The following is a 26,782-nucleotide window of genomic DNA, read 5'->3' as shown; positions in this document are numbered from 1 at the left end:
TTTGATTCGTTCCTCGCACAGTAAACAGTTTTGATTCGTTCACGAGTCAACTCCTCGGGTTACTGCTCCTCGCACAGGACACAGTTTTGAATCGTTCACAAGTCAACTCCTCGGGTTACTGCTCCTCGCACAGGAAACAGTTTTGATTCGTTCACGAGTCAACTCCTCGGGTTATGGCTCCTCGCACAGGAAACAGTTTTGATTCGTTCACAACTCAACTGCTGGCGGCTGGCGGCTAAAAACACTGTGAGATCAGGATGTAGGATGTGGACCACAGGCTGCATTGGGAGCCGGCGGCTAAAAACACATCCTAGCGACAGGATGTCAATAAATGATGTGGAAAGGAAGCTCAAAGAAGGTCTTTACAGCACAAAGACAAAGCAAGGCAAGTGTGATATTTGGAGAAGTTTCTCAATTGTCCGTGAATCTCTTTATTAATAGCCTATAAAATGACGTGTTTTCTCCTGCGGGACGGGAGAAGACACAAAATCAATGCATTTCTTTTATTGTGCGGGCATAAATTCTCAAAGTTTTGCGGCTGCGGGCGGGAGTGTAACACACACGTTGCGGTGGTAATGGTCAGAAATTCAGCGGGAGCGGGGTGAAGAAAACAGTCCCGCATAGGGCTCTACTGTGGACTGAGAAACGAAGGAGGAAATCAATGATGTCTGATTTGTGATGTTCATTCATTTGTCATGAAATCATAATTAATTAGTGGTCTTCGGTTCTTGTAGATATGTAGAGTGTTGTGTGTAAATAGATAAATGTTAATGTAATAATGTGAATAGATACTTTTGAAAATTATATCAACATATTGATTTTGTGTTATACTCTACCATAAAATAATATAATAATAATAATAATAATAATAAGACACAATAAATCCACTATTTAACATTTTAGGGAACTTATTGTTACTTTTTTTCTCACTTAATTGTGTTACTAATTGTCAAAATCAATGTGAGTTTTACATTCACTTGTTCTCTACCAGCTGTCACGTGACAGGGCTGAACGATCGTTCTCGTTCGTTAATTTGTCACTTGACAGCTACTGAGTCAGTGTCGGGCTTTAAACAACAATGGCAGGGAGGATACAGACACGAGTCACCTTATTGTGTATTTGCTTTCCCAGGTTTTCACATGGTTTGAATTGTTTGTGGCATTTTGTGTATTGTATTTTGTTAGCTCAGCTGAAGTAAACTATCTTTCCTTCAGTGTTAAGTGTTTAGAACCGTGGCCGTTTTGTGCATCGCCCACAGTAGGGTTACAGCGCCACCTGCTGGAAAAATGAACGAAATGATTCGTTCAATTTACTGTTCGAGAGTAAATGATCCGATTCAGCCAAAAGAGTCAAAGTTCCCAACACTACTTGAACTCAATCCTCGTATACTGGCGCTGCGCCTACGTCACAGCCCATATTTATGTGCTGAGGAGAGCCCTGTCAACCAGTGAGCGTCCATGAAACATGAATAAAGATACATATGATTGGCAGTCACTGGAAGTGGAATCAACAGCCAACCCGTTACACCTGCAACTAAGACAAAAAAAAAAAAAGTATAAGTATAAACTGATTGTGTAGTGTAGACAGTCCATGGAGGAGATAGTACACATTAATGTAATGTGTAGGGGATGGGAGGGTGGGTCTCTGGTCTTGTTTATGAGGCCAGCTGCAGAAGGGAAGAAACTGTTTTTGTTGCGTGAGGTTTTGGTCTTGATGGACTGCAGCCTCCTGCCAGAGGGGAGTGGGTCATAGAGTTTGTCCAGGATGGAAAGGGTCAGCTGCAATCTTGCCTGCACATCTCAGGGTCCTGGAGTAGTACAGATCGTGGAGACTTAAGAGGTTGAAGTCAATTACCTTTTCAGCAAAGTGAATGATACGCCACAGTCTGGCCTTGTCCCTGGTAGCATACCAGACGGTGATGGAGGTGGTGAGGATGGACTCGATGATGGAGGAGTAGAAGTGCACCATCATCGCCTTTGAAAGGTTGAATTTCTTCAACTGCCTCAGGAACTACATCCTCTGCTTAGCGTTTTTGATGAGGGAGTTGATGTTCAGCTCCAGGTCCTGGGTGATGATGGAGCCAAGGACTCCTCAATGTTCACTGGGGATTCACACAGGGTGATGGGGGCAGGTGGCTTTGCGCGCTAAAATCCACAATCTCTGAGCTAGCACTTTAATTATTCCACAATGTAACAAGGTGGATGCTGAAGCAAAATATTAACACCATTTCATAGATTTGAATGAGGACACTTTTCCCTCAAATGTTATCTTTATCTTTTGTAGTTTGAACAAAAGAATATGCTAAATAAATAATTATTTCATCTGTCATAAAGTTTGTAATTTTCATCTGACTTTGCTCTGCTTTGACATGTTGAAGGGAGCATTGTCACCTGGTATGTCACAGTGTAGCAAACTTGGTAGACATACAAACAGCCTACACAGAATAATTGTTTTTTCCCACAACTTGGTCATAAAAACACAGTGCATGAAGGTGTGCTACATGCGCTGCAAAATTGAAGATAAACTAGTTGCTGGTTTGAACTTTACACATGAGCTGTGGTCTCTTCGAGTACAGCACTGTAGACACAATAATTGAGCAGCACACAAAAAGGCTTACACAAGAACATATGAATTTGTTTTATCTATCAAAGTTTTTGTGCTTGTTAGTAGTTTGACTGCATCATATATTCATTGAAAAAGTATCATACTGTGGTTTATCTCAGCAGGGTTGTAGAATTTCACTTGAGGGCTGCACGCTTTTATCATCATTTGATCTGCCCCGCTTCCTCCTTAAAGAACACTTAAGAATCCAAAGAAGCCAAAGAATGTTTTATGAACCATGAAAATGGAAATATTTTGCATAGATTATGTCTTTGAAAAAGGTGTAGCTGCTCTTTGGACATTTTTATAGATCAGCTCATTCTTTCAGCTTCATTGTCTGCTCAGAGGCCATTGCAAAAATTTTTTCTTTTTTTATGTTGTGATGGTGTGTGTAACATTGTGTGTGCCTTGATGAATTTCAACTGAAACAAATATTTCATTAATGATCTTCTGTTTTTCTGGACTGTTGTCAGGACGTTAGGCTCTATTGAAGGTGACATTCCTGAATCTGTTTGTGCTCTTGGTTAACGTCACTCTGATGTCAGAAAAACCTATCGCACCCTGATCAGATGTCAAACAAAACTTCACTTGTATGCATGTCACAGAACAACACATAGTTTGAGTTCTAATGATAATACTACAATTATTATTATCATAATCAGTGTTAGTGGATACTGGGGAAGGTTGTGACAATTGTTTTGGACTATACTACCCAAATCTTCACGTACCTCTCTATATTCCGAGTTTCATTCCATATATTCAAGTTTCATTCAATATATTCAGGATTCATTCCATATATTCAAAGATATATCAAAGATTAATAATTAATTTCTGAAGGGCATGCCATAATATATATTTGTGTGTGTATATATATATCAACTCTCCACCACATAGCTGGAAAGCCTAATTTGGAGCTATAGGAGCATTCACAGTGGGCCACTTAACAGTTTGGCCAGTGTTCTGGTCAGAAAACAGAGCTATCTTTGACTATTACACCACTTAATATGTTTAACCTGTCCACATTTTTACTCTCTACACTTATGAGTGATGCTACCACTTGAAGCAGTTCCCCCTCCCACACTGTCAAAAGAGGTTGATACCACAGCTTTACAAGTTTCTTTTAACTTAGGACGCAGCAATTAACACTGTTTTGAATTGGTGAAAATAGACATTGTGTAAATCAGACAAGGTGCTGAAAAGCTTACGTGTAAAAAAAGTTACAAAGTTACTGGTTCCAAGAGGACAAATGACCAAGACAAGCCACTCAAAGTAAGGAAAGAGATGATCAGTTTGGTAATTACCATGGAAAGTCACATAGTCATCGTGTTCCCCAGAAAAATATTGAAGCATCAGTAAAAGAGTGTTCCTTATATATCATTAGAAGAGGAAATATTAAACAAGATCTCTAAACAATGAAATAGACTAAATCTAAAAAATTCAAAGGATGAGCAGTGTGTTCGATAAATAATCTCCAATGCTTTCCTAGTTTTCGATCAGTAAATAACCCAGCCCTGAACTTAGTAAAGAGGACTGCAAAGAGGACCGGTAGGAGACCAGTTTAAACAATATATGCAAGGTTATTGCAGACAAGTAAAACAAACATCAAACAGAAATAAACACAAAGAAGATGCAAAGATGGATTCCTTAGAAACTTTTAATGATTACATTGTAGATTCAAAAGACAACAGAGATCTATTACGCTACTCAGAATAAGATAGCCCATAAAGTTTTATTCATACATTTCACATATGTAGTCATTGTGCTTTAATATACTGACAAAAGCTAAATGGTAGGTTAAAGCTGAATAATTAATAACTCACGGAGTCAAGAGAACGTAGAGGTATTCATGCTCATGTGGACTGAAAAAGAAATCCCCATGTCCACTGTTAATGGGTCTGCAATAACCAACCTCACGTTTTAGATGTGAAATAGAAGACCTAATTTAAACTTATATAAGGTCTACCAATAAAAACAGCAGGACGGTAAGAACTGAACTGTTGTTTATATCATCTAGTTCATCATCATCTAGTAAGTTCAACCACTTTTGGAAATCGTTTGACCCATCCTTCCATCTGATTTATGTAAAGAGAAGGATACATGATCTTCTTGGATCTCTTGATTTCCACAGGGATCTCCTTGGTTTTAATCATGTTCTGAATCAAATTATTGTCTGAGCACTACTTGAAAAGATAATAAATCTCCCCTCTTCAGTATGTCTCCTTGGGGTCAAATTCAATTAAATTCAAAACAATTCAGTTTTAGTTATACAGCACCAAATCAAAACAAATGTCATCGAAAGGCATTTCAAAAATACAGTCCAATTCAAGCCAACTATAATCCATTTCATTGTAATCCATTCAAATCCAATCAAATAGATTTCAAATGAGTCCAATTCATACAGAGCTAATTTAACAAAAAGGTTGTCTAGCTAAAGAAAATAACATATTGCATCAAAACTTCTCTTCGATCCAATCCCCTAACATAAGCATCCAGGAGGTGATGGTGGAAAGAAAAAAAACCTCCCTTTTAGGTGGAAGATATCTCTGGTAGAACCAGACTCAGGGGGGGTGGCCATCTGCCTCAACCGGCTCGGGTTGAGAACACAGGATGGAGGGAACAACAAGCACCATAACACTAGGCAATGGATGCATGCTAAGAAAGAGAAACATAAGTTAAAGACAACAATAATGTCTTCTGTATATGGAGAGTTAAGAAAGCAGAGTCAGGAAAGGTGCATTATGGGAAGCCCCTCAGCAGTCTAGTCCTACAGCAGCACAACTACATGATGTTTCAGGGTCACCTGAAAGGTGATGCACTCTGAATCCTGACTGAAACTCTTCAAACAGATTATTTCTGTGTAAATGATCAAAAAGTCAAATGTGAATCCCATTATAGTGGTGTCACCAGAGAACTTCACCATAGTGTTTCAAGAGTTGATTAAGATACAGTTGTGAGTGAAGAGTATGCCTGGATTGACCACCCTGTGATGTTTTCTCATTCATCCATGAGTTTAGAATAAGGAAGAGTGGTTGTCACATTTTAAGGCATGTTGGTGACAAATCCATTATTCAGGAGCAAAGACATGCCTAGACTAAGGTTATAGTTTGTATGCCAGTTTCTGGAAAGTTGTAGTATCAAAAGTGGAATTGATCTCAATGAACTACATCCAGACATAAATATGCAGCTGCTGCAGGGTGACATGAGGTGCAGAATCTTAGGCTACATTCACACTGCAGTTGCAAGTGACCTGAATCTGATTTTTTTTTTGCTCATTTGTGACCCATATCTGATTTGCTTTTAACAGTGTGAACCGCACAAGTTGCACTGAATCTGACATTTTCGAATGAGAATAAGGCCACTTTTAAATGTGGAACTGAATCGGATACATATCTGATTTTTATTTTTTTTTTAATGTGACCACAATCTGAACATCCAGGTCGCATTTAATGCAACTTTGACATCATTCTGACCTGCGTTGCACTGTTTTGTAGATGAATGAAAAATAAATAGGGGTGTGACGATACACTCAGCTCACGTGACGAGACCAGATGAGACATGATATTGGGTTCACGAGATCGAGACGAGATTTTAAGAAAACTACATTGACAAAATATATGACTGGACCAACTGACTTTTATTTAACCGAGTTGCACATGCATTTTGAAACGTTTTATTATAACTCTTTACATGCATGATGCAAGCATGAGCTTTTAATAAACTTCTTCTTCCACAAATTGAAACTAAAACTAAAATTTAAAGTTAAAATAAAATATTTCTCCGCAGCATTATTTTCATACAAAACTTGCATATTGTCCGTGTCTTATCAGTCACTCTACTGCCATTTATCATTTCTGCCGGGTACCCATGTGGTGTATTGGGGATAGTTGCCTTCAAACAGCTTGTGTGTAGATGATGCAGGAATAACTCTGCCAACACAGACTTAGTCGAACACCGAAACCTTTATTGTCAACCAGGTCTGTATCAGAATTACAGAATGATGCATCAAGTCTGGAGAGATATGTCAAGCCCGGATTCCCCAAAATCTCTGACTTACTGTGAGTGCGGTCCTCGTTAAGTAGAATCTGCCTGTTCTTAGTGACCTTGAAGATGTTGCATGTTCCCATCACGAAGCACAAAGCCTGGACATGGTGTGTGCGTATCTATCGAGCCTCTTCTTGGACAAACTAACTGGGGAGTATGTTATTCTCAAAATGTCCTGATTTAGCCCGAGACTCCCTTACACAGCTGGTAGTTATCAGACTTCTTATCATTTCACAAAACAACTTTGCACAGGTGGTAAACATCAGACACTACACCCAAAATGCTGCCAAGCAAACAATTTGAAAGTGGGGGGTCACGAGATCTCGTCACACCCTTACAAATAAAGTTCACTGAAAAAAGGAAATAAAGTGTGCCATAGGCTGGTGTAATGATGGGGATGTCACTCACGTAGATCGCCCCAGCACACTGGGGGAAACCTCACCTCTGCCTCAAGCCTCGCAGCACTTCCTGGAGATCGTCTCCCTGGGGTAGTTTAATATAGTCAGACATGAGGACCTGGTGCACAGCTTTGCAGAAGTCATGCACTATAGCGCAAACGGAGGACTTTGCGATGCCAAACAGGTTGGCCAAGGTGTGGTAACCCGTCCCCATTGCTACCCAATATAGCCCCTCTCCCACTAGCTTTCTCAAGGAGATGGATCTCCTGAACGACGTGTCTCCTCTTGAAAGTCTTGGGGAGAGGCGCTGACAAATGGGATGAAAGGTATTCCTCGACATTCTAAAGTTCTGGAAGAATTCCTGCTCCGTGTAAACAGCCACATCCTGATCCCACCACTTCTGGCTCCGCCACTGCATCCAAATACTTCTCTGTGCGTATGTTGCGGTTATTGCTCCGCATAGAGCCATCATTAACATCTGAATTTTCTTCCTCCTCTTCATCCTTCGTGATGGCACCCGCTCACAGATTTGCTGGCTGCAAGCACACTGTTTTTAGCATTAAGCCATACGGTCCTGCAGGACCGGTTGCCGTTGCCATGGTCGCGTCCGTAAACACCATTGTGGCGTGGTTTATGGGCGTGATGTCATCAATGATCAACTGCACATGCGGGTCACTTCAGGAGCATGAGCTGTTCAAACAGCAATCCGTAGACAGGCCACATTTAAAGACGTAATATGAACAGCCAAACAAATTGGATTTGAGCAGTAAAATCGGAATTGTGCATTAAGACCTGCAGTGTGAACGTAGCCTTAGAGCACAATAAAAAAAAAGCCATGGATGGCAACCTTTGTAACTTTTAATTTCTCACTTATTACAAATAGAATGATTGAAGATCTCTGGTATAAACAAAAAGAGGAGAATGTTTGGGAACAAATCCTGAACTTGCCTAAATGAGGTAATCGCGAACCAATACACGAATAAGCTTGCACAAAATTATGGGAGAAAGTTAGGAAACAATCAATTCCTATTTTAACCCTTTTTCATATGGTTCTGTTTTTACAGACTAATCTTTTCCTTTGATTTTATGTGACACGGTCTGTTTTTATTGTGCATGTTTTTTACTGACTTTGTTTGCTTATTTGAATGAAAAACCCGAGAATGAGAAATTAAAGATGTTAAAAGATGTTAAAAGAATGACAAGAGGACCTGAGAAAAAAGAATCAGAAACAGTGGTTGTAGAATTTGATGCAAAAAAAATCCCAAAAGAAATATATTTTGGATTTGTAAAATATAGTAAGAGAATTTGTCCCAAAACCAATGAGGTGCTTTAATTGTCAGGAATACGGACATATTGCTAGCAGGTGCAAAGGCAAAAGAAGGTGTGCAAGGTGTGGAGGGGATCATGAATATGGGAAATGTGGGACAGGTGTGAAACCAAAATGCTTTAGCTGTGGAGGAGAACTTAGTGTAGTATACTGGGGATGTGAGGCTATGAAGAGAGAGATAACAGTGCAGCAGATAAGAGTGAATGAGAAAATATCGTATGCCAAAGGTGCCAGGAGACCGGGAAAGGAGAATGGCAGTGGTAAGCAACAGAATAGAGAGAAACAAGCAGGAGCAGGATAAGAATAAGACACAGTAAACTGAATAATACACTTAAGTTGGAAGGATCTGGAGAATCAAGAGAATCAAGTGAATCAAGAGAGAACGGCAGGACGCCGGAATGGCTGGGGTCGTGAAAAACTAAGGACCTGGGCTGCCAGCGGGTGGACACCCGGGACTGGGACACCACCATCGGAGGGGAGCCCCCGTGCCTGGCCCGGTGGTCGTGTCCAGGACGACTTCGGCCAGGAAAACACAGATAATGTCGGAGCGATGGGAAGCGGGCTCGTACAGGGGTGGTGTCACAATGCACCCTTCTCGCAGTTAAGTACCCTTTTTTAATTGTTTTATCTGAAGTTGATTTTAACGGGTCTCGGACCGTGAAGATTCTCCTCCAATCTAGGCTTAGCATTGACCCGGGTGTGTCTGTCTTCTGTTTATGTTCTGGAGTGATTGAGGGCAGTCCCCCATATTCGGAAATTGGAGGTCTGTTGCTCACCCCAGCTCATGAACGAGACTGCCAGAAGCTGTGGAACCCTGGGGGAGACTCTGGGCTGGGTATACTTTTTTCCAAATACATTTTGTGTACAGGATGGACAGATTCTTGGTTTCTTCAGCTCTGCTCTGCTCTTCAGCTTCAGTTCTTTCTTCTTTTTTTTTTTAAGAACCTGTGCTTTTTAGAGTCCTAGGCTCTAACCTATAGTTTACGTTGTCGGCATCTTTCAATGGATTTAGCTTTGTTATTTATTATTTTTAGTAGATGGGTTTTAATTATTTTAACAGGTGCCACGTCCCATTTATACAGAGTTAAATGCCCATTTCATTTACCCAATAACCTGAGCTGAATGTGAGTAGAAGGACTGGGGATGGTTAGGCTCAGCAGTGAGTGCCTGGGGATTGAAATAACTGATATTGGATCTTTCACCTGCAACAGTTGTAAAGCTGCTGATTATCATGACCTGTATGTTCTCTTCAATTTTGTAGACCTCTCTGCCAACACAGACCCCACCTGCCTGCTGACTACACTCCCCTCTACCTATAATCCTATACAGAATTTAATCATGGAAATGCATTACCTTCCACATGTCTGCATGTTTTCACTACAACTTGGTCCTCCAATGTGTAGTACAAAAAAATATATACCCAACACTGTTTATTACCTCGAAATTTCTTTCCCGTCTCCTCACATCTGTGGTTTCTACTCTCGGAGGGTTTTATGTTTTTTACTTTACACAAAGAACATTGATTATCAAAAGTAAAATTTGAATATGGCGTTATTTGATGGATATTTTGTTATGCTGTTGTATCAGCTGAACCTGTTTGCTTTGCATGTAGGTCTGAGTTTCAGCTGTTAATTAACTCTACATATACCAGACACACAAAATGTATTTCTTCTTTTCTAAGACAACACCCATCAGACTAGTGGTGGTGACGTTCTAATAGTGTGGTTTAAACAGAGGACTCTTCTGAACAAGTATTTTCGTGTTACTGAAAGAGAAAATAACAACAACAACAAAAAAACATATTTGTGACATGGCAAAAAAGACGGCCCTCGGTACCACCAGGTGGTTGGCAGTGGTATGTTTCGCTGCGTCTCTGGTCGTAGTATTACGGCATTCAGCTGCGGTCTTTTACCGTACCTATTAGGAGGTAGTTGTGACTTGCGACGGACATGGCAGCGGTTAACTAGCAGCAGCAGTCCTTCAACTCTGAGTGAGTCTAACAATGCTTTTACATCGCGAAAACACTGATCTATATCCCACAATTTTTAACCAGTCATGGTGTCATTGAGTCTGCGCCACGTGCATTTATCTGGTGTGTCTGTTCTCTTTGACATCGAGTCCCAGTCTTTACGCCCCGGAAGCGAGCGAACAATAATTGTCATATTAAAAGCAAACGATCCACATACTTCACATTTGATGAATAATCATTCATTCCGACTGTGCAGAAGATGTTGTTTTTTTAAAGATCACATAGATTGTACTTCTCATAACATGTTTGTGCCAGTGTGTGCAGGATTTCACCGAAATGTTCGTTATGTATCCGTAATAATTAGACTCATTACATATGAAGCTTACGTTTGTAAGTAAAAACGGAGTTGATTACTTCCAAACTGGAATAACTGGTTTAATCAGTTTAGTTATATTTTTTTAGTATGATCTCTATAGATTATGGAGGCCACATATGATTTTAGTCTGGGAACACATGTTTTCAGGAGGGTATGTTTATGGGTGGATAGCCTCTGTAGGCCGCTGAAATGTAGTAAATTTAGTACGTTTTTAAAATATTTCCTTGAACATCACGTTTTCCCGTGATAAAAAATCCATTGTGGAGTTTATGTCATAAACATTCAACTAATCTGTACAGATCATGTGGTTGTCTTTCAGCTTTATTCTCTTTGGTTATGTTCTCTTTTCCTTCTTTTGCAGTTCGGCAAGGAAACAGTAAATTAAAAATTATTTCTAAAATCCAGTACATTTGAGAAGATATCTAAAAAAAAAAAACTCATTGAAATTAGCTGAACTTTACTGAGGACTGTTGATCCTCATTACTGTCACTTTTGGAGCAGCCTTAGATTAATGACACTTTCAGTGTATTTAAGGGTATGTCAGAGATCTTTTAAGACAAATGGAAAATGTTGTTTTCATCGTTGTTTAACTATTTTGTCTAAAATTTGGAAAGAAATAGTGTTAAAAGATATCACGTAGAAGTCTTTACCTATCTTGTTTTACAACCACAAGCACAAAAATCCTTACGTTTGAGATGTCGGAACAGGTTAAATATGATTGTGGTACTGAAACACATTTTTTTCTGACTTTACATAGTCATTGCAACTGTAATGTTCTTAAAAAGTACTATGATTTTTAAATTTATTTTTGAGATTGTAGTTTGCCTGAAAATCAAGAGGCTGTTTTGAGGAAATTCATCTAAACTGATGCAGATACAATATATGCATTCTGTTAGAAATAATTATCTAACCATTTCATACAGCTTTCACACTCTGAAACTTGGCTCTAACTTGAAATAACCTAAAGGACATTTAATGGATGACATAAAAGCTATGATTTATCCATTTGGAAGTTCCTTTAGACAGAAGTGTGGTGCAATCATATTTATTAATTATATCATAGTCTGCAAAGAAAATATTTCATGTTTAACAAAAAAAAGAGAATTGTTTTCCATCACATTTGATATGCAGAGATGATATTCCTAATGTTGATTTTGGACTGCTCATGACAATTTCTAAGAAAACTCTCTGTCTCTTTCTACAGACATCAGAGCAACAAGAACCAAGCTAAACCTCTTACCTCTCTTTTTACAAGACGAAGAAGAAGTGACTCATTTTCAGCAGCACTATCGGTTAACAGTGGATTTATTCGATTTTACTGCAGTGGTTCATTCAACAACAAAGCAAACTGTTGCACTGTAAATGTTTACCTAAAATCTCCTGAAAAGACCACTTCTTTGTAACTTCAGTTTGTTACCATCTCATTACCATCTCTCAGCTGTTTCGTCAATGTCTCGATGGAAAGCATTCTTCATTCAATACCTACGACGGTCAAGCCCTTTCACGCAAGCCCTCGCTCTGTCTGTCATCACGTTTTGTGTCATTCTTCCTTTATGCTGCAATCAGCTGCTGTACTCTTACTACTTTATTAAGTCCATGTACCTGGACTCCATGAGTGAGGATGTCCTTCAGGAAAGTCTTCAGCGAGGTCAAGATGCTCTGCGTTTCTGGCAGAGCACTCCCACCGCCATGTCACCCAAATTCAGTGATATTACCCAACATCCAGAGCTGTTGGTTACTGTGGTAACAGCCAGGCGGAATGAGGGACGGGATTTCCACTACCTGCTCCAGGTGATGCAGCAGCTTAGCAGCATTGTGGGAGGCTGTGGGGAGCGACGATGTGCAGAGGTGTTGCTGTGTGATGTGGAAAGTGGCCCCCAAGAAAACCAGGATGCCAAACTGCTGGAAGCCCACTTTAAGGTGGTTCGGCATTCCCCTCAAGAGCAGCAGAATAACTGGGGACAAATCAACACTTTTGAGAGGGAGAAGCAGGATTATGTCTTTTGTCTCCGCAAAGGATGGGAGCTGGTTAAGCCCAAAAACATGATAGTTCTTGAGGATGATGCTCTGCCAACACAGGAATTTTTTACAGTTGTTAAAGATCTGTTGTCTCGTCGGTTTTCCCTCCACACTCTTTACATCAAGCTTTATCACCCTGAAAGGCTGCAACGCTACTGGAATCCCGAGCCATACCGCATCCTGGAATGGGTCGGGCTTGGGCTGGTCGGAGCAACAGCCCTTCTGCTTACCTTCCCTTACTGGAATCCCTGCTCTTTTTCCTTCTCTTTGTCTGCCAGCCACCTCCTCTTCTTCACCCTGTACTTTATGGCTGCTGCAGAGCTGTTAGGGCGTCACTATCTGCTTGAGGCCCGGAGAATATCCCCACAGCTTTATGCTGTCTCTCCAGCCACTGAATGCTGCACCCCAGCCATGCTCTACCCTGGCAATGCCTCACTTAGGGTGGCAGATTATCTGGATGGCTCGTTTTGCATTAAAGGGAATGCCAAAGACATGGTTATTTATCAGATGGCAAGGACGATTCCTGGGGAAAGGTCTCACAGTGTGGAACCCAACCTTATCACCCACATTGGGGCCTATTCCTCGGTTAGACCTAACCCATCCAGGCCCAAACTCCTGTGACAGAACCAGGAGAATGAGCTGACTCAGTCCTTCAGTGTTTGACTTCATTAGGTTCCACCTCTCTAGGTTCTGCTTTTTTTCTGATATATTGACTGTTTTCTTGATATTTCAAGACAGTAGTAATTGATTATTACTTTGGTGGTTTGCAGGTTAAACGAATCAAGTTTCAAGATGTGAAGGTTCCTACTAATAGCATGTCCATGCAGGTGGTGTTTCACTCATTTACCTGGATTAATAAAATTTGATTATAAGCTGTCAACATAGAATGTGTAATGACTTCAGTAGACGATACTACTCACCTGCAAATTCACCCTAATTGAGCTATGCTCTCAATGTGGGACCAGACCAAACTACATATCATCATGTTGGAAATCTTTGGAAATCAGCTTAGTCAACTGTCAGGTTTGCTATCCTCCCAAGAGGATTTACGGTTTTATTCCCATGGCTAACAAAATTATTTGAGAATCCAGATGCTGTCTAAATAACACACTCTCCTTTTCAAACATAATTTTTTGTGGCAAAATGACGACTATAAAGAGGGTTTGTTTGCTTTTTTTTGTTGTTGTTTTATTTTTACCCAAATAAAACTGTTTAGGGTGTAATAGGATAAGATTATATCCAACAGTTGAATTTCTTCCTTACGAATGATTTTTCATTGTTACCATTGCTAATGTTTTAGCATTTCCTCTCTTGTGAGGTGCATACAGTGTTTACATGTAACAGCCGTTTTATCATAGAAATTTACAGTACTTTTTTAGTTGATCCACTCTTTCACACAGGTAGATTGTTGATGGAATTAATGATAGTTCCATTAGTCTGCCCTACTGCCAAATAATCCTGAATTATCCTAATATGCATTTGATGGTTTCGTGCAAACAGAATGATGCTAAAACAAGCTGGGAACAGGTTCAATTTCATCATCTATACTAGCTGATGGTCATATAGAAATATAGAAAAAATAAGCATGACTTTTGTATTGTTGTGCAGAGCTAGTTAATAATATTAGCTGATGAATAGTGAGTTTGAGTCATGACGTCAAATTTACACTAATTTCTTAAATGTTTTGATAAAATGTTCCAGTCAAACAGGCTCCATTACAGTAGTTTCTGTGCAGTGTTCAATTGACTCTGTCCTGCTGTTACAGACATGCACTCGCCACAGACACCTGACTGCCCTTCTACTTTTACAGATGGTGGAATTTTGTATGGGGTTGTCTTACTTCTGGAAAGAAACAAAGGTTCTGGTTTACTAAAATGTTGTACTTCAAAACTAGACTTTTTAAGAACAACTTGGCATTTCACTGAACCCTATATCACTGAATGTGCCTTTAATGTTTTTGACCCACAGCTTTAATAGAGTTTTTACTCCATCACAGAATATTATTTATCTTCTATAGTACTTGAATATATTTAGTTGTTTAAGAAATGTCCACATTAAAATGACATCAGGTTATTTTTACTCTTTATGCATACTATAAGAAATTATTCAACATTTGTTATGTGGCATTGTCAGACAAATATGCAGACAAATGGACCAACTTAGTTTACTAATTCATTTGTGGTGTCTAAGACTGGGCGCAGACCAGAAAAACCTGCGAATGGTCATTGTTTTATCCAGGTATCCTAGAGAGTCAGATGTTTGGTAAATATAAAGACAGCCTGTAGTGCTTTAGCTTTGGTTAAAGATCTGAAATGGAGAGAAACCCCAGGCAATGTCCAACGGTAAGAAAACTTGCCTCAGAAAAGCTGCTCTCTGATTAATACTTCATATTTCTTGATTATAACCAATAGAAAAAAATTAAAAATAACATATTGTTGTTTAATGGTTTGGTGTGTACTATACAATTCTCAGAGTCCTTTGGCCTTTTTATAGGAGAAGAAATTAGATGAGATGTGACATGTTAATCATTGAGCTCCAGCTCGCTGTCTTACCATAGGACAAAGGTGCACCTACCAGTTCCCTTGCTGCTTTAGTCTTTATGCTGACTTTTCTACCAATATTTGTGTGACTTTTGGTCAGTTATTTCTGAATTGTGGAATTAGTCCTTAATGGAAACATATCAGGTATTTGCTCATCAATCATTTCTACACTTTAAACAGGCTCTCGTTGAATTAAAAATGTGAGGAAAAATTATAAAATGAGTCATTCATGTCCTAGGTCAGTTTCAGTTTTTAAAAAAAATCATTACAATGAATGTCTTTACTATATCAACGAACCTGCTAAAAATAAATTAAGGTCATCACCAAAAGCATGAGATTATATAAAAAACTACTTTGTCAGCACCTTCATACATGTACATATGTACATATACATGTATTTATCAATCTCTATATCTATATGCATATGTATGTGTGTGTATAAATGGCCATAACTATTTTTTGCTGATAAAATGCATTGTCTCTGTCAGCGAACTATCTTATGACACTAAAAGATTTATTTTTTCTAACGGTACACTTTATTCCTCATTTCTGGCAGCTCTTCAAGGAATGTCTTTATTCATGGCTGCTGGGTTGATTTCGGTATCCAGTTGTTTTGGCTCTTTAATGAAAAATCTTCTAAATATACGTTATTAAATAAAACATTACATTCTCTTTAAAATGACCAGTAAAATCGAAATTGTACAGGTGATGATTGATCAAAAATATCGAACAATCACTGATATTTTTGATTGTTTGATTTATGTTCGGTAGTGGTTTGATTTGGTTTTATGTCTGACCCACATATTTTATCATTATTTAGATAATTAATTATTGGTGTTAACTTTAACTACAAAACAAACTTAGATTTCCCTTTTCTCATGACAGCAGGTTTTTCTTACCTTGCGTACACAGGTTGCTATGTATGATAACATTTTGTGCAAGTAATCTAACTTATTTACACAAGACAGCTTTGTATTGTATAGAGAAAGTAAAAAAAAAACATAATCTTACAGGACATTTGGAGCTCTGTAAGTTTCTTTTTTCTAGATATTGAAATGTTATCCTAAATTATATTTATGAAATGAGCTCCACATCTTAATGCTCCTGTACAAAGAGGTTGTGGTTCTATTGAATGTGAATTAAGATGAAAATATCATGATGAAATCCTAAAGCATTGTACTAAGGTTTTGGTCTGTGATGAATAATGCAAATTAATTATTTTCTCTTATGATTTTCTCTGTTGCTCTGTTTTCACTGCTAAATCACTGTTTTCTTCTTCACATTCAAACACAATAAATCACTGGATTTGGGAGTGTCTACTATACTAACAGTATGGTCTTCGTTGTGGATCAACTGGCAAGTTGGAAAATGTCATCTCTGAGCTGAACAAAGCTATGTCATGGGTTATTTATTTATCTATCTGCTTGTTTGGTTTGATAATTTATTATTTATCTAGATATTTATTGATACTTAATGGTGTTTTACATGCTTATTTTAAAGTTATTTTCAATGGTAAATTGTTTGGTTTTTTTTGCCATATTTGTTAATGGAAAGGTTTTTTGTATTATTATGCAAAGAAATTTTGCTTTGTGCACGGGTAGTGGGAATTTTCTGAACATCAGTGGAAAAATAGAACAGATCATCTAGATTCAAAATACTGTTTTATGGTGAGTGTAAGTTCAATATCTTACTAACTTACATAAAAGTGTGCTTCATGATCACGTGCATTTCTAGTGCCGGTCCCAAGCCTGGGTAAATGTATAAAACGTGCCAAGTCAAGGATGTGACGACCCCTGATAACGGGAGAGGCCGAAAGAAGAAGAAGAGGAAGAAGAAGAAGATGTGCTTCATGATCATTTATTTGTCATCATACTCAGTTTTAGAAAAAATGGCCGATGCAGAGAAGCTAACTAGGACTACACTAATCTGTAATACATATTCAATGTCAAAATAATGAGATGATTCAGTCATGATGATGGGACAATATATCACTGTCAAAATCCACTGTTTTGAGAAACTGTCATCATTAGATGCAAAATTTTATGTTATTGTTGTAATTTAAACCTATATTTTGAGTTTTTAACAACCTTGTTTACAGGTTACAGGGAATAAAGCTCATATATATTTAACAACTTATGTTTATAGTTTAAGTTTAATGTATATTTTTTTCAATTGATAATTTTTTGTTGAGTATTAATTCTTATTTTATTATCTTCAGCTGAGATCAATAAATCGTGACATGGGGAAAGTTTTGATGGCACAGCATACCTAGGCAGGTATATATGCAGGCAGAATGAAACCCTCACAGAGTTGTGGGGAACCATTTTGTTTGTTTGTCGGTTTCTGTCAGCAGTCAGAAAATTCCAAATGAGGCTATGTCTGTCAACCAGTATACACAGACAAGAAACCACTGCCTTACACAGTTTAGTTAAGAATTTGAAGTTTTGCAAGTTGCAAAGAAATTTGCACCATTAAATTCAAATGACTGCACATCTGTATGGCACACACACACATACACGACAACATTATCAGATTATAGCTAAGTGTACTGTTTGAGTTTAAATGCATACATACTAAAAAAGGAAAAGTACCTTGCTTACTTATTTAGGCCATATAATCTCTCATGATGGCTGAAATAATCAGAATAGTGCCCTCCAACTCTATACCCCATCCCTAAGACTCTCTTCAGATTGGATTAATACCACAACTCAAAATCTGCAGTAATGAGAAGATTAACAGCAACACTTGACATAGAACACAGTGTTATTATTTATCTAACAAAAACTTCCTCAAAATGCAGAATCAGCCTATGATTTAAACCACCTATCTCAGCAATAACATTAGGCTATAGTTCTCTGTGTTATGTCATCAGTCTCATTTAGCTGTAGAGAAATTTTAGCCCTGACTTTTTAATAAAGTTGCTTTAGTTCATTCAGGTTTGCTGAAATTAAATTATGCACAGCTCACTTAAGGTTCTATTACAGCAAATGAATCAGGTTAAGGTCTGGACTTTGAGCAGGCCATTTTAACACATTGATTTCCTTTTTTAGTAATTTTGTCTTTGGTGTACAGAAGAGCTCATGGTCGACTTGATAACTAAGACTTACTGATGTTTTCTTATTGTTATTTCATAAACTCTAAGGTTTAACATCTAAACTGAGGCCTGTAGAGTCTGAGAAGTAGAACATCGAGACAGACGGCATGGTCTGTATTTCGGTTGACGTCCCCTCCTCGGAAGATTGGCAGCTGTCTTGAATGCTTTCCTGATGTGAATAATTTTTTGCTCTGTTGAATGATGGTCCTCAAATTGTTTGGAAATGGTCTTATAGGTCGTTCGAGAGTGATGGGTAGCAAAATTTACTTCTCTGAGAACATTGCTGACTTTGCCTTCAGTTGACATTCACCTGAATGCTCCAGACCAACTGATTTAAAAGTTAAAGTTTTACTTTTAGAGAGGTTCTCAAACCTGCTAATGATCAATTGATGATAATCAGTTCCTACTGAATCAGCAAGGGTATACTTAGTTCTTCATACACTGCATCTGCCTTTTGAGGGACGCAGGAGGTACTGGAGGAAAGCTGAAGAGGGCAACAAAAGAACTGGCAGAGGAGGCTGGGAAGGACTGCTTTTGGCTTTGGCTGAGGAGGAAGGACAAGTGCTGGGGAAAGAACACCTAACCCCAGACAACAGCCGCAGGGGAGAACACCTATCAGCTGCAGGGGGTGACAGGGAGACATCCCTACTGCTCTGCCACCAGGAGACGTTCCATGATTACAGGAGCAAAATGTTGGTGAATGGTGGTTCCTGGCTGATGACCCTGCAGCTGACCCATGAGCAGCGGAGGAGGCGCGACAAGCAGCAATGCTAATCAGGTGATTCCTGTTCATTTACCGGTAAGAAATAAAAAATTTGAATACAAAGAGGGTGTACTTAATTTTATACATGACTGGACATCTGATGCTAATGTCAGTGTTTAGCATCAGTGTAGGAAGTGGTTCGGTCTTTAGTAATCAGAAAAGATACAGTAAAGATGGAGATCAGAGATGTGGATGGCTATTGAATGTGAGAGCAAAACTTAACATGCAATAGTCTCACCTAACATAACGGCTGGAATTAAATAGTTAAGATCTGAAGCAATTGTAAAAAAACAGCATTCTTTGTGCCCTCCAAACTCTAATTATTGATTATTTATCATTAGGCACATTTGGCCCTGATCTCAAGTAGTGATGCAGCTGGTGTATCACTCCACCAGTACCAAACTTGCATTTCACAGTGATGTTAAAACCTGTGACAAAATTTACACTTATTCAGTTTTAATGGATTCAAATTATCGAGTGTCACTACAAAACTTGAGACCAAAAGGTATTATGGGACAGAATCATCTTCTGTCTTTCAGGGTGATCATGTGTATGCAATGCTAAAGGAGATTTTAAAAGAAGCAGTGGAGCTCCTTTTCATAGCAATTCGATAATTAAAACAGTTCTTATAGTCACTACTGATCAGATACTCCTGGGTAATTTCACTCAGAAAGGGTACAAGAACATAAGCAAGGCTGTAACAAAAAGCAAAATAGACTATTCAACCCCAGGTCACATTTGCCAGATTGTTCAGCAGTAATGTAAGGCTTGCAATTAAACTCCTTGTATTCCCACAAACCTTTCCACTCTGTCCACCTGTCCACTCATCCCAGTTGAACTGCTCACCAGATAAGTGTCTTTACATAACCGTTTACGTATAAAAAATATCTAAAGCATTGAGTTGTGTCACAGTTAGCACTTGTGTCCATGATCAGTTAGTTTGTATGAAACCAATACAAATATGAAAAGAAAATATAACCATAATTTTTTTGGTCTGTGCTAATGTTAAATGGTTAACTGGTTTGTGATGTAAATGAAAACTCTCTTAATTGGTGAACATAGTATGTTTACCAATTACACACTTAAAGTAATGCCAGATGTGTTACTTAATTCTGAGAAGGTTTTTTTTTTTTTTTTTCGGTCACTATTCTGGACTAATTTTATTAAGCATAAGACCATCCATTATCTAACCCAGTTTACCCTGGTTAAGATAACTATATCCTGGTATGGAAAATGCATGTAGCATACACAGACACAATCAAATTTAACCTGAAGGTGTTTAGAGTGTGGAAGAAAACTCAGGATGACATCGGGAGAATATGCAAATTTGTGAGGCTCTGTCGTTAAAGTAGTATCTAGGCCCAGAGGCTACTATGCTAATCACTGCAGCACCATGTTGCCTTTTTAGCGTTAATCCTGAACCCATCAAGTCATGTGTGCAACAGGAACGAAAAAATAGTTCTGTCTTTTGTGAGGCATTAGTATTTTACCAGAAACACTCAGTGCGGTTACATGCGGGCAATCGGATCGGATTAATGGCTAAATTACAATAAGATTGAGTTATTCAGCTCATGTAACAAGCTTAATCCGACAAGAAATTTAATCGGATTGGGTTACTTGCGATAGAATTAAGACCTTAGGATAACTCGATCCGATTGCCCACTTGCCTGCAGACGAAAGTGGATAGGATCGAGCGTTCTGCGAATGCTCGAGATTTTATCCCGCGATCGTCACCCGGAAGTCGAAGGAGACGATGTTACTGTTGTTGTCGCCGCCATCAGAAAGAAACAAATAACACGATGGAGAATGCACCGTTGTGTATCGCGTTTGTGTCATAACCATGCTCATCACAAATGTAGAGGGACGCAACTTCATCTTGCTCTTCGTTCGCCATCTTTTTCGAATGCCTTAGTTTTGTTCTTGTTGGTGGTGAAGACGTCAACCGAAAGTGGCTCTATTAGTGATAGTTTAAATGGGTACAGCGCCACTTATCTACTGCGGTATTGCATGCTTTGTGCCATATAAGGAGCATAACCCAACTATAGCTATAATCGAGTTGATCTCATCATGTAAACCCACTGAATGTGGCTTAGAGACAGTGGTTGCACCTACTACTGGATTCCACTGTCCTGGTGTCCATCTTTGTACTTCTGATAATAGTCTTTGGGTTCATAAACATCCTACTGTGAGCTCTCTCTTCTCTCTGGCCTGGGTAAGTTTCGAAGGAGGGCCTGGAACTCAAGGCCCACCTTATTGAATACTTACCGCTCTTTTCCCATTGCTTTCCTCTTGACTTCTTTGGGATCTTGTCAAGTAAATGTCTTCTGCCAATGCTTCATCAGGTCCTTGTGAAGGGCCAACTCTTGGAGAATGACGTGTCCATGGGGCTAAAAAGCTTTGCCATCTGGCAGAAGACCAAAGGTCTCTATTTCATTTCTCATCAGAGGTATTAGGAAGGAAGCGCAAAAACTTTAGAGGCTATAGACATACAAAACACACGCCCCCAAGAGATAAAGGGGAAAAAAAGGGAGACACACGAGGATCCTCACAATTTGTATGAAGACAAGATTGAATAAAGGTCATTTGTCACATGAGAAACAAACCATCTGATCTCGCAGTTGTCATTCTTGTGATCTAAATACAATGATAACCGAACATAAGTCAGTTATCAAACACACAGTTATATTGCCTGCTTATCACGTCATCTGTCTTTGGGTATAGTGATAAAGGATCCAATGATAAACAATCAAAACATGAACAATTAAACATGGTTATCTTCATCCCTCTCTAAGTCAGCGTCACTAGAGGACAAATTTTGAAAGCAAAGAAGTTCTTTCAGTTATTTTAATCATTTGGTGAGATACATACAATGAGGCCTCGCACACTGGGAACAATACAGCAGCCCTGTATTATTGCTTCCTGTGAAATCAAGATAAAATGTGCAAATGCTGGTTACAAATAAGAAAATACAAATAACAAAGAATTTCTGCCATGGTTCACACGCACGTCGCTTCATCGCAGGTCTCAGTAAGGATGTTTCAATCTTCGGTGTCAGAGGTTACTAGCACTTAACACACCAGTGGAGTACAGCTTTTACTGCTGACTTATCTTTGTCCTTCCGGGCATGTTGGTTAGGCTGATGTATGTCAGGGTGGAAGTCATCTACTGGTTCTGGTACCTTCTTACAGTGACTGGCATGAATCCAGGTTGCTCTCTCTGCAACTTTAACAGCTGTGTGAGTGACCAGTAGCACCTGGAACAGGCCTTGCCAACGTTTGGACTTCCAGCATTTCCTGCGAAGTTCCTTTACCACCACCCAGTCACCTGGTTGGAGTGGGTGTAGGGGTGTGTCTGCTGTGGCTGGAAGGGCTGCTTTTACTGTCTGTGAAACTTGAGATAAAACAGTGGAAAGGTTTCGACAAAAAGACAACATAGCATCAACACAAACAGTTGTGGAAGGGATGGGTCTGGTTACAGGTCCCAATCCCAGGTTAGGAGGTCTGCCAAATAAAATTTCAAATGGGCTGAGATTCACTCGAGCTCTGATTCTCATCCTCATATAGGTAAGCACAATAGGTAATGCTATTGTCCATGGCAGACCTGTTTCTGCACAACATTTGGCTAACTTGGACTTTAATGTACCATTTTCTCTTTCCACAGCACCTCCACTCTGTGGATGATAAGCACAATGTGTGCGCAAGCTTATTCCCAGGAATTTACCAAGCTCAGTCAATGCAGTGTTTACAAAATGTGTGCCATTATCACTGCTGATCTTCTCTGGAATGCCCCATATAGGAATGGTTTCTGTTAGCAGTGCTTTAGTCACTGCATTACTGTTTGCATGTTTTGCAAGGAAAACTTCAACCCATTTACTAAACATGTTCACTACTACTAGTGCATATTTCTTTCCTTCAGCTGGTATGAGTTCAACAAAGTCCATCATCAAATGTTCAAAAGTTCTCTCAGGTGGAGGGTGTGCAGCTTGTGAGGTGTGTATTGCCTTTCCTGCATTGTGTGTGGTATGGTTCATACATGACGACTTGTAGTATTTTTGCGCATATGAACTGAACCCTTTTATGAACCACTGAGCAGTGAGTGCATTCAGCATCCACCCTTTTGACACATGGTCCAACCCATGTGTCAATTTTGCAAAATGAGGAAAAAAATGTTTAGGTAGACAGGGTTTACCATCAGGTCCCATCCAAACACCATCCGTATGAGTTGGACCCACAGAGGACCAAATGCGTTTTTAATCTGCAGAGGCAAAAGTTTGCAAAGCATGGAGATCTGTGAGGGAGTCTTCTGCTTGCAAAGAGAGGGAAGCGAAAACAGGAAAAGATTTAGCTGCTTGTTTAGCTGCAGCATCAGCTCTGGCATTGCCACAAGCAACAGGATCGTCTGAGTTAGTGTGAGCCGCACACTTACAGACCGAGATTGCTGTAGACAAAAGGACCGCATCAAGAAGATCAGAAACCTGCTTGGAGTTCAGAATAGTTTTACCATCTGATTTAAGGAAATGCCTGTGTTTCCACAGCGCACCAAAGTCATGAACAACACCAAAAGCATATCTGGAATCTGTGTAAATGGTGACAGACTTACCAGCTGCCAACTTACAAGCTTCAGTAAGTGCAATAAGCTCAGCAGTTTGAGCACAGAAATGTTTCGGAAGAGAACCAGACAACAGAGTGTCATGTGAAGAACATACTGCAAACCCAACACAGTTACTACCTGTGGCTGGATCATGCGAAGCTGATCCGTCTACAAAAAGAAACATATCAGAGTTTGGAAGAGGAGTCTCTAAAAGATCAGGTCGGAGTGTACAAACTTGTTCCAGAACAGCTTCACAGTCATGAGTCTCCCCACCCTGAGGAGTCGGAAGCAAAGTAGCAGGATTCAGAACAGTACAATGTTTAACAGTGACATTTGGCATATCAAGGAGCACAGAGGTGTATCTGAGCCAACGAGCAGTTGAAAGATGTGAAGTTTTCTGCTCGAGAAGAATAATGGCAACAGCATGAGGAACCAAAACTGTCAAATTAGTGTAGCCTACAATATCTCGGGAGGCCAGGACAGCTTTCTCTGCAGCTGCAACAGCACGAAGACAACCAGGCAGGCCTGCAGTCACAGAGTCCATATGCATTTTGCTGAGAAATAAGCCACTGGCATTTGCCTACCCCCATGTTCCTGCATAAGAACAGATGTCATACAACCATGCTTCTCATAAACTGCCTGTATGAAAGGTTTATGAGGATTTGAAATGCCAAGTGTTGGTGCTGTTTGAAGAGCCAACTTAAGCTGAGTAAAGGCTGATTCAGCCTCAGGAGTCCATGGAACACGATCAGTTGACTGGAGGCCTTTTCCATGGATAAGCACCTAAAGGAGCTTCGAGAAAAGAATAGTTAGGAATAAAGTTCCTGCAGTAAGATAATGCAGTAAGTAATAAAAGAGTAGAGCCTGTGGTTAGTTGAAGCGGTTCCAGACTAGCTTTGAGGGCAGCATTGTAAATAGTGGGACATAACCGGGTAAAAGTCCAAGATCTCCCTTCAAACTAAAAAGCAAACCCAAATTGGCTATCAGGGTGCACTGTCACAGAGAAAAATGCATTAGACAAGTCAACAACTGAGAAAAACTGTGCATCTGATGGAATTTGAGACAAAATAGTGTGTGGGTTAGGCACAGTAGGAGCACGTGGCTGAACTGCAGCATTCACTGCTTGGAGGTCCTGTACAAAACGCCATTCATCTGGCTGGCCAGCATCTTTAATCTTTTTAACAGGAAACAATGGAGTGCGCACAGGTGAGTTTTCACAAGGAACCATAACGCCTGTTTTCTGGAAAGATTGAAAAACAGGTTTAATCCCTTTAATTGCTTCAGGCTTCAAAGGCTATTGTTTTTTACATGGACGAAAGTCTGATTTAGGGGTGATAATTACTGGTTCACAGCCTTTTATCAACCCCACATCATATTTGCTCTTAGCCCAAAGATTATTGGGCACTTCAGCCAACATGGGTATCGAAGACAAATCTATTTCAGATAAAAAACATGCTTCAAAATGTGATTCTGTGGTAGAAATTAATTCCACAGTTCTTTGACAATGCATTGTACTCAAAAATGTTTTTTTTTGTATGCTGACAATCGTTTAGAAAACATCAAATTTAGATCAGCAGGTGAAACAGTCCAATCAGTTTCTTTTTGACAAATTGCAACAAACTCTCACACACCTTGCCAGTGCCAGTGTGTAGGTTTGGCCAAGGAAATGTGAGGGCGAGTACCACAAACATTAAAAGATGTTGGAACCTTAAACAAATGCAATATCCCAAGAAAGAGAGTGACATTGGCCGAACTATGGAGGTTGCTGGTACTACTGGAAGCACAGTTCAGAGCTGAGTTGACGTGATGCTTGATGACTTCATAATAAGTTATTGAGTTGAGTGTTAACCCATCAACTGGGAGGAACTGCTGATTAAAGTTTACAACTTTAATCAGCAGTTCCTCCCAGTTTATGCACAATTTCACTCCACACAACTCTCTGAACTGCAGTAATAGATGTTATTGGTTATAAAGGAGATCTTTATATTTTTGTGATTGGGTAGAGGTATTTGGTCATGTTGCATTTGATGGATATCAGTCCTACAAGATTGTATGAGATGCCCTCACTGTTAAACTTTTTTACCTCACAAATTAAAGTAAAATCTATATAAAGATCACAGCATGGCATGAATTTCCATTGCTATGCTGATGATACTCAGCTGTACTTATCTATAAAACCAGATGAAAACCAATAGATTGGTCAGACTACAAGCCTGTCTTAAAGACATAAAGACCTGGATGACTCAGAACTGTATGCTTCTAAATTCAGACAAAACTGAAGTTGTTCTCTTTGGACCTGAGCGCTTCAGGGAGAAATTGTCTAGTTATATAGTTACTCTAGATGGTTTTTCCTTGGCTTCTAGTTCTACAGTGAGGAACCTTGGAGTTATTTTTTACTAGAATTTATCATTTGACGCACATATAAAACATAGTTGAACTGCTATAGGCTTAGACTGTCACACCTTTCCCTGCTTTGCTCTCTTTTCCCCCCTGTTTAATTTCTCAAATTATATTAAGTACATTTGACATTATTATGGTTATTAACTTGTGTTTCCCTGTTCCAACAGGTATCCTTTGAATGGTGTTATGGTGTTTTTTTCCCCTCTTTTCTGCCTTCTCAAACCCCAGCTGGTTGAGGCGGATGGCCACCCTTCCCAAGTCTGATTCTGCCAGAGGTTTCTTCCTGTTAAAAGGGAGTCGTTCCTTTCCACAGTCTCCACAGGCATGCTCAGGACGGGAGATTGGACTGAAGACAAGTTTCGGTGCAATCTGTTGGTTTCCTTAGTTAGGACATTGTTTTTTAATTGGCTCTATATGAATTAATTGGATTATTTTGAAATTAATTTATCATGACGTTTTTCTTTGTAAAAGTTTCTGTGGGAAAAACAGTTAAAAAATAACAAGTGAATAATTATTTGCAATGTAACTCTGAAGTTTATATTGTGGAGCATCTGTTCAATGAATGCGTGTTAAAAAGCTGTCTCCCTGGTCTCCGTTTCCGTTATCCTGTTGTAAGTCACATGACGTTTTGTGCTGCCTCCAGGGTCTCCAATAAATATCATGA

General features: G+C 39.3%; 1 protein-coding gene across 1 annotated transcript; it reads left to right on the top strand.

Annotated features, from left to right (window-relative positions):
• The first annotated feature begins 10,282 nt into the window (after positions 1 to 10,282).
• Positions 10,283 to 16,588, top strand: pgap4 (post-GPI attachment to proteins GalNAc transferase 4). The gene is made up of 2 exons (XM_072383521.1): positions 10,283 to 10,357; positions 11,917 to 16,588. Exon 2 carries the CDS (start codon positions 12,162 to 12,164, stop codon positions 13,350 to 13,352), a length of 1,191 nt encoding a protein of 396 aa, XP_072239622.1. The 5' UTR covers positions 10,283 to 10,357; positions 11,917 to 12,161; the 3' UTR covers positions 13,353 to 16,588.
• Positions 16,589 to 26,782: the final 10,194 nt, after the last annotated feature.

This window comes from Leuresthes tenuis, unplaced genomic scaffold, assembly GCF_036924035.1.
Source record: "Leuresthes tenuis unplaced genomic scaffold, fLeuTen1.0.hap1 SCAF_4, whole genome shotgun sequence".
Taxonomy (NCBI): domain Eukaryota; kingdom Metazoa; phylum Chordata; class Actinopteri; order Atheriniformes; family Atherinopsidae; genus Leuresthes; species Leuresthes tenuis.
Note: the sequence above shows the minus strand (reverse complement) of the source record. Positions and strands in the feature narration are given on the sequence as shown.

Excerpts from the sequence above, each read along its gene's own strand:
- pgap4 (XM_072383521.1), top strand. The coding sequence starts at position 12,162 with ATGTCTCGATGGAAAGCATTCTTCATTCAATACCTACGACGGTCAAGC.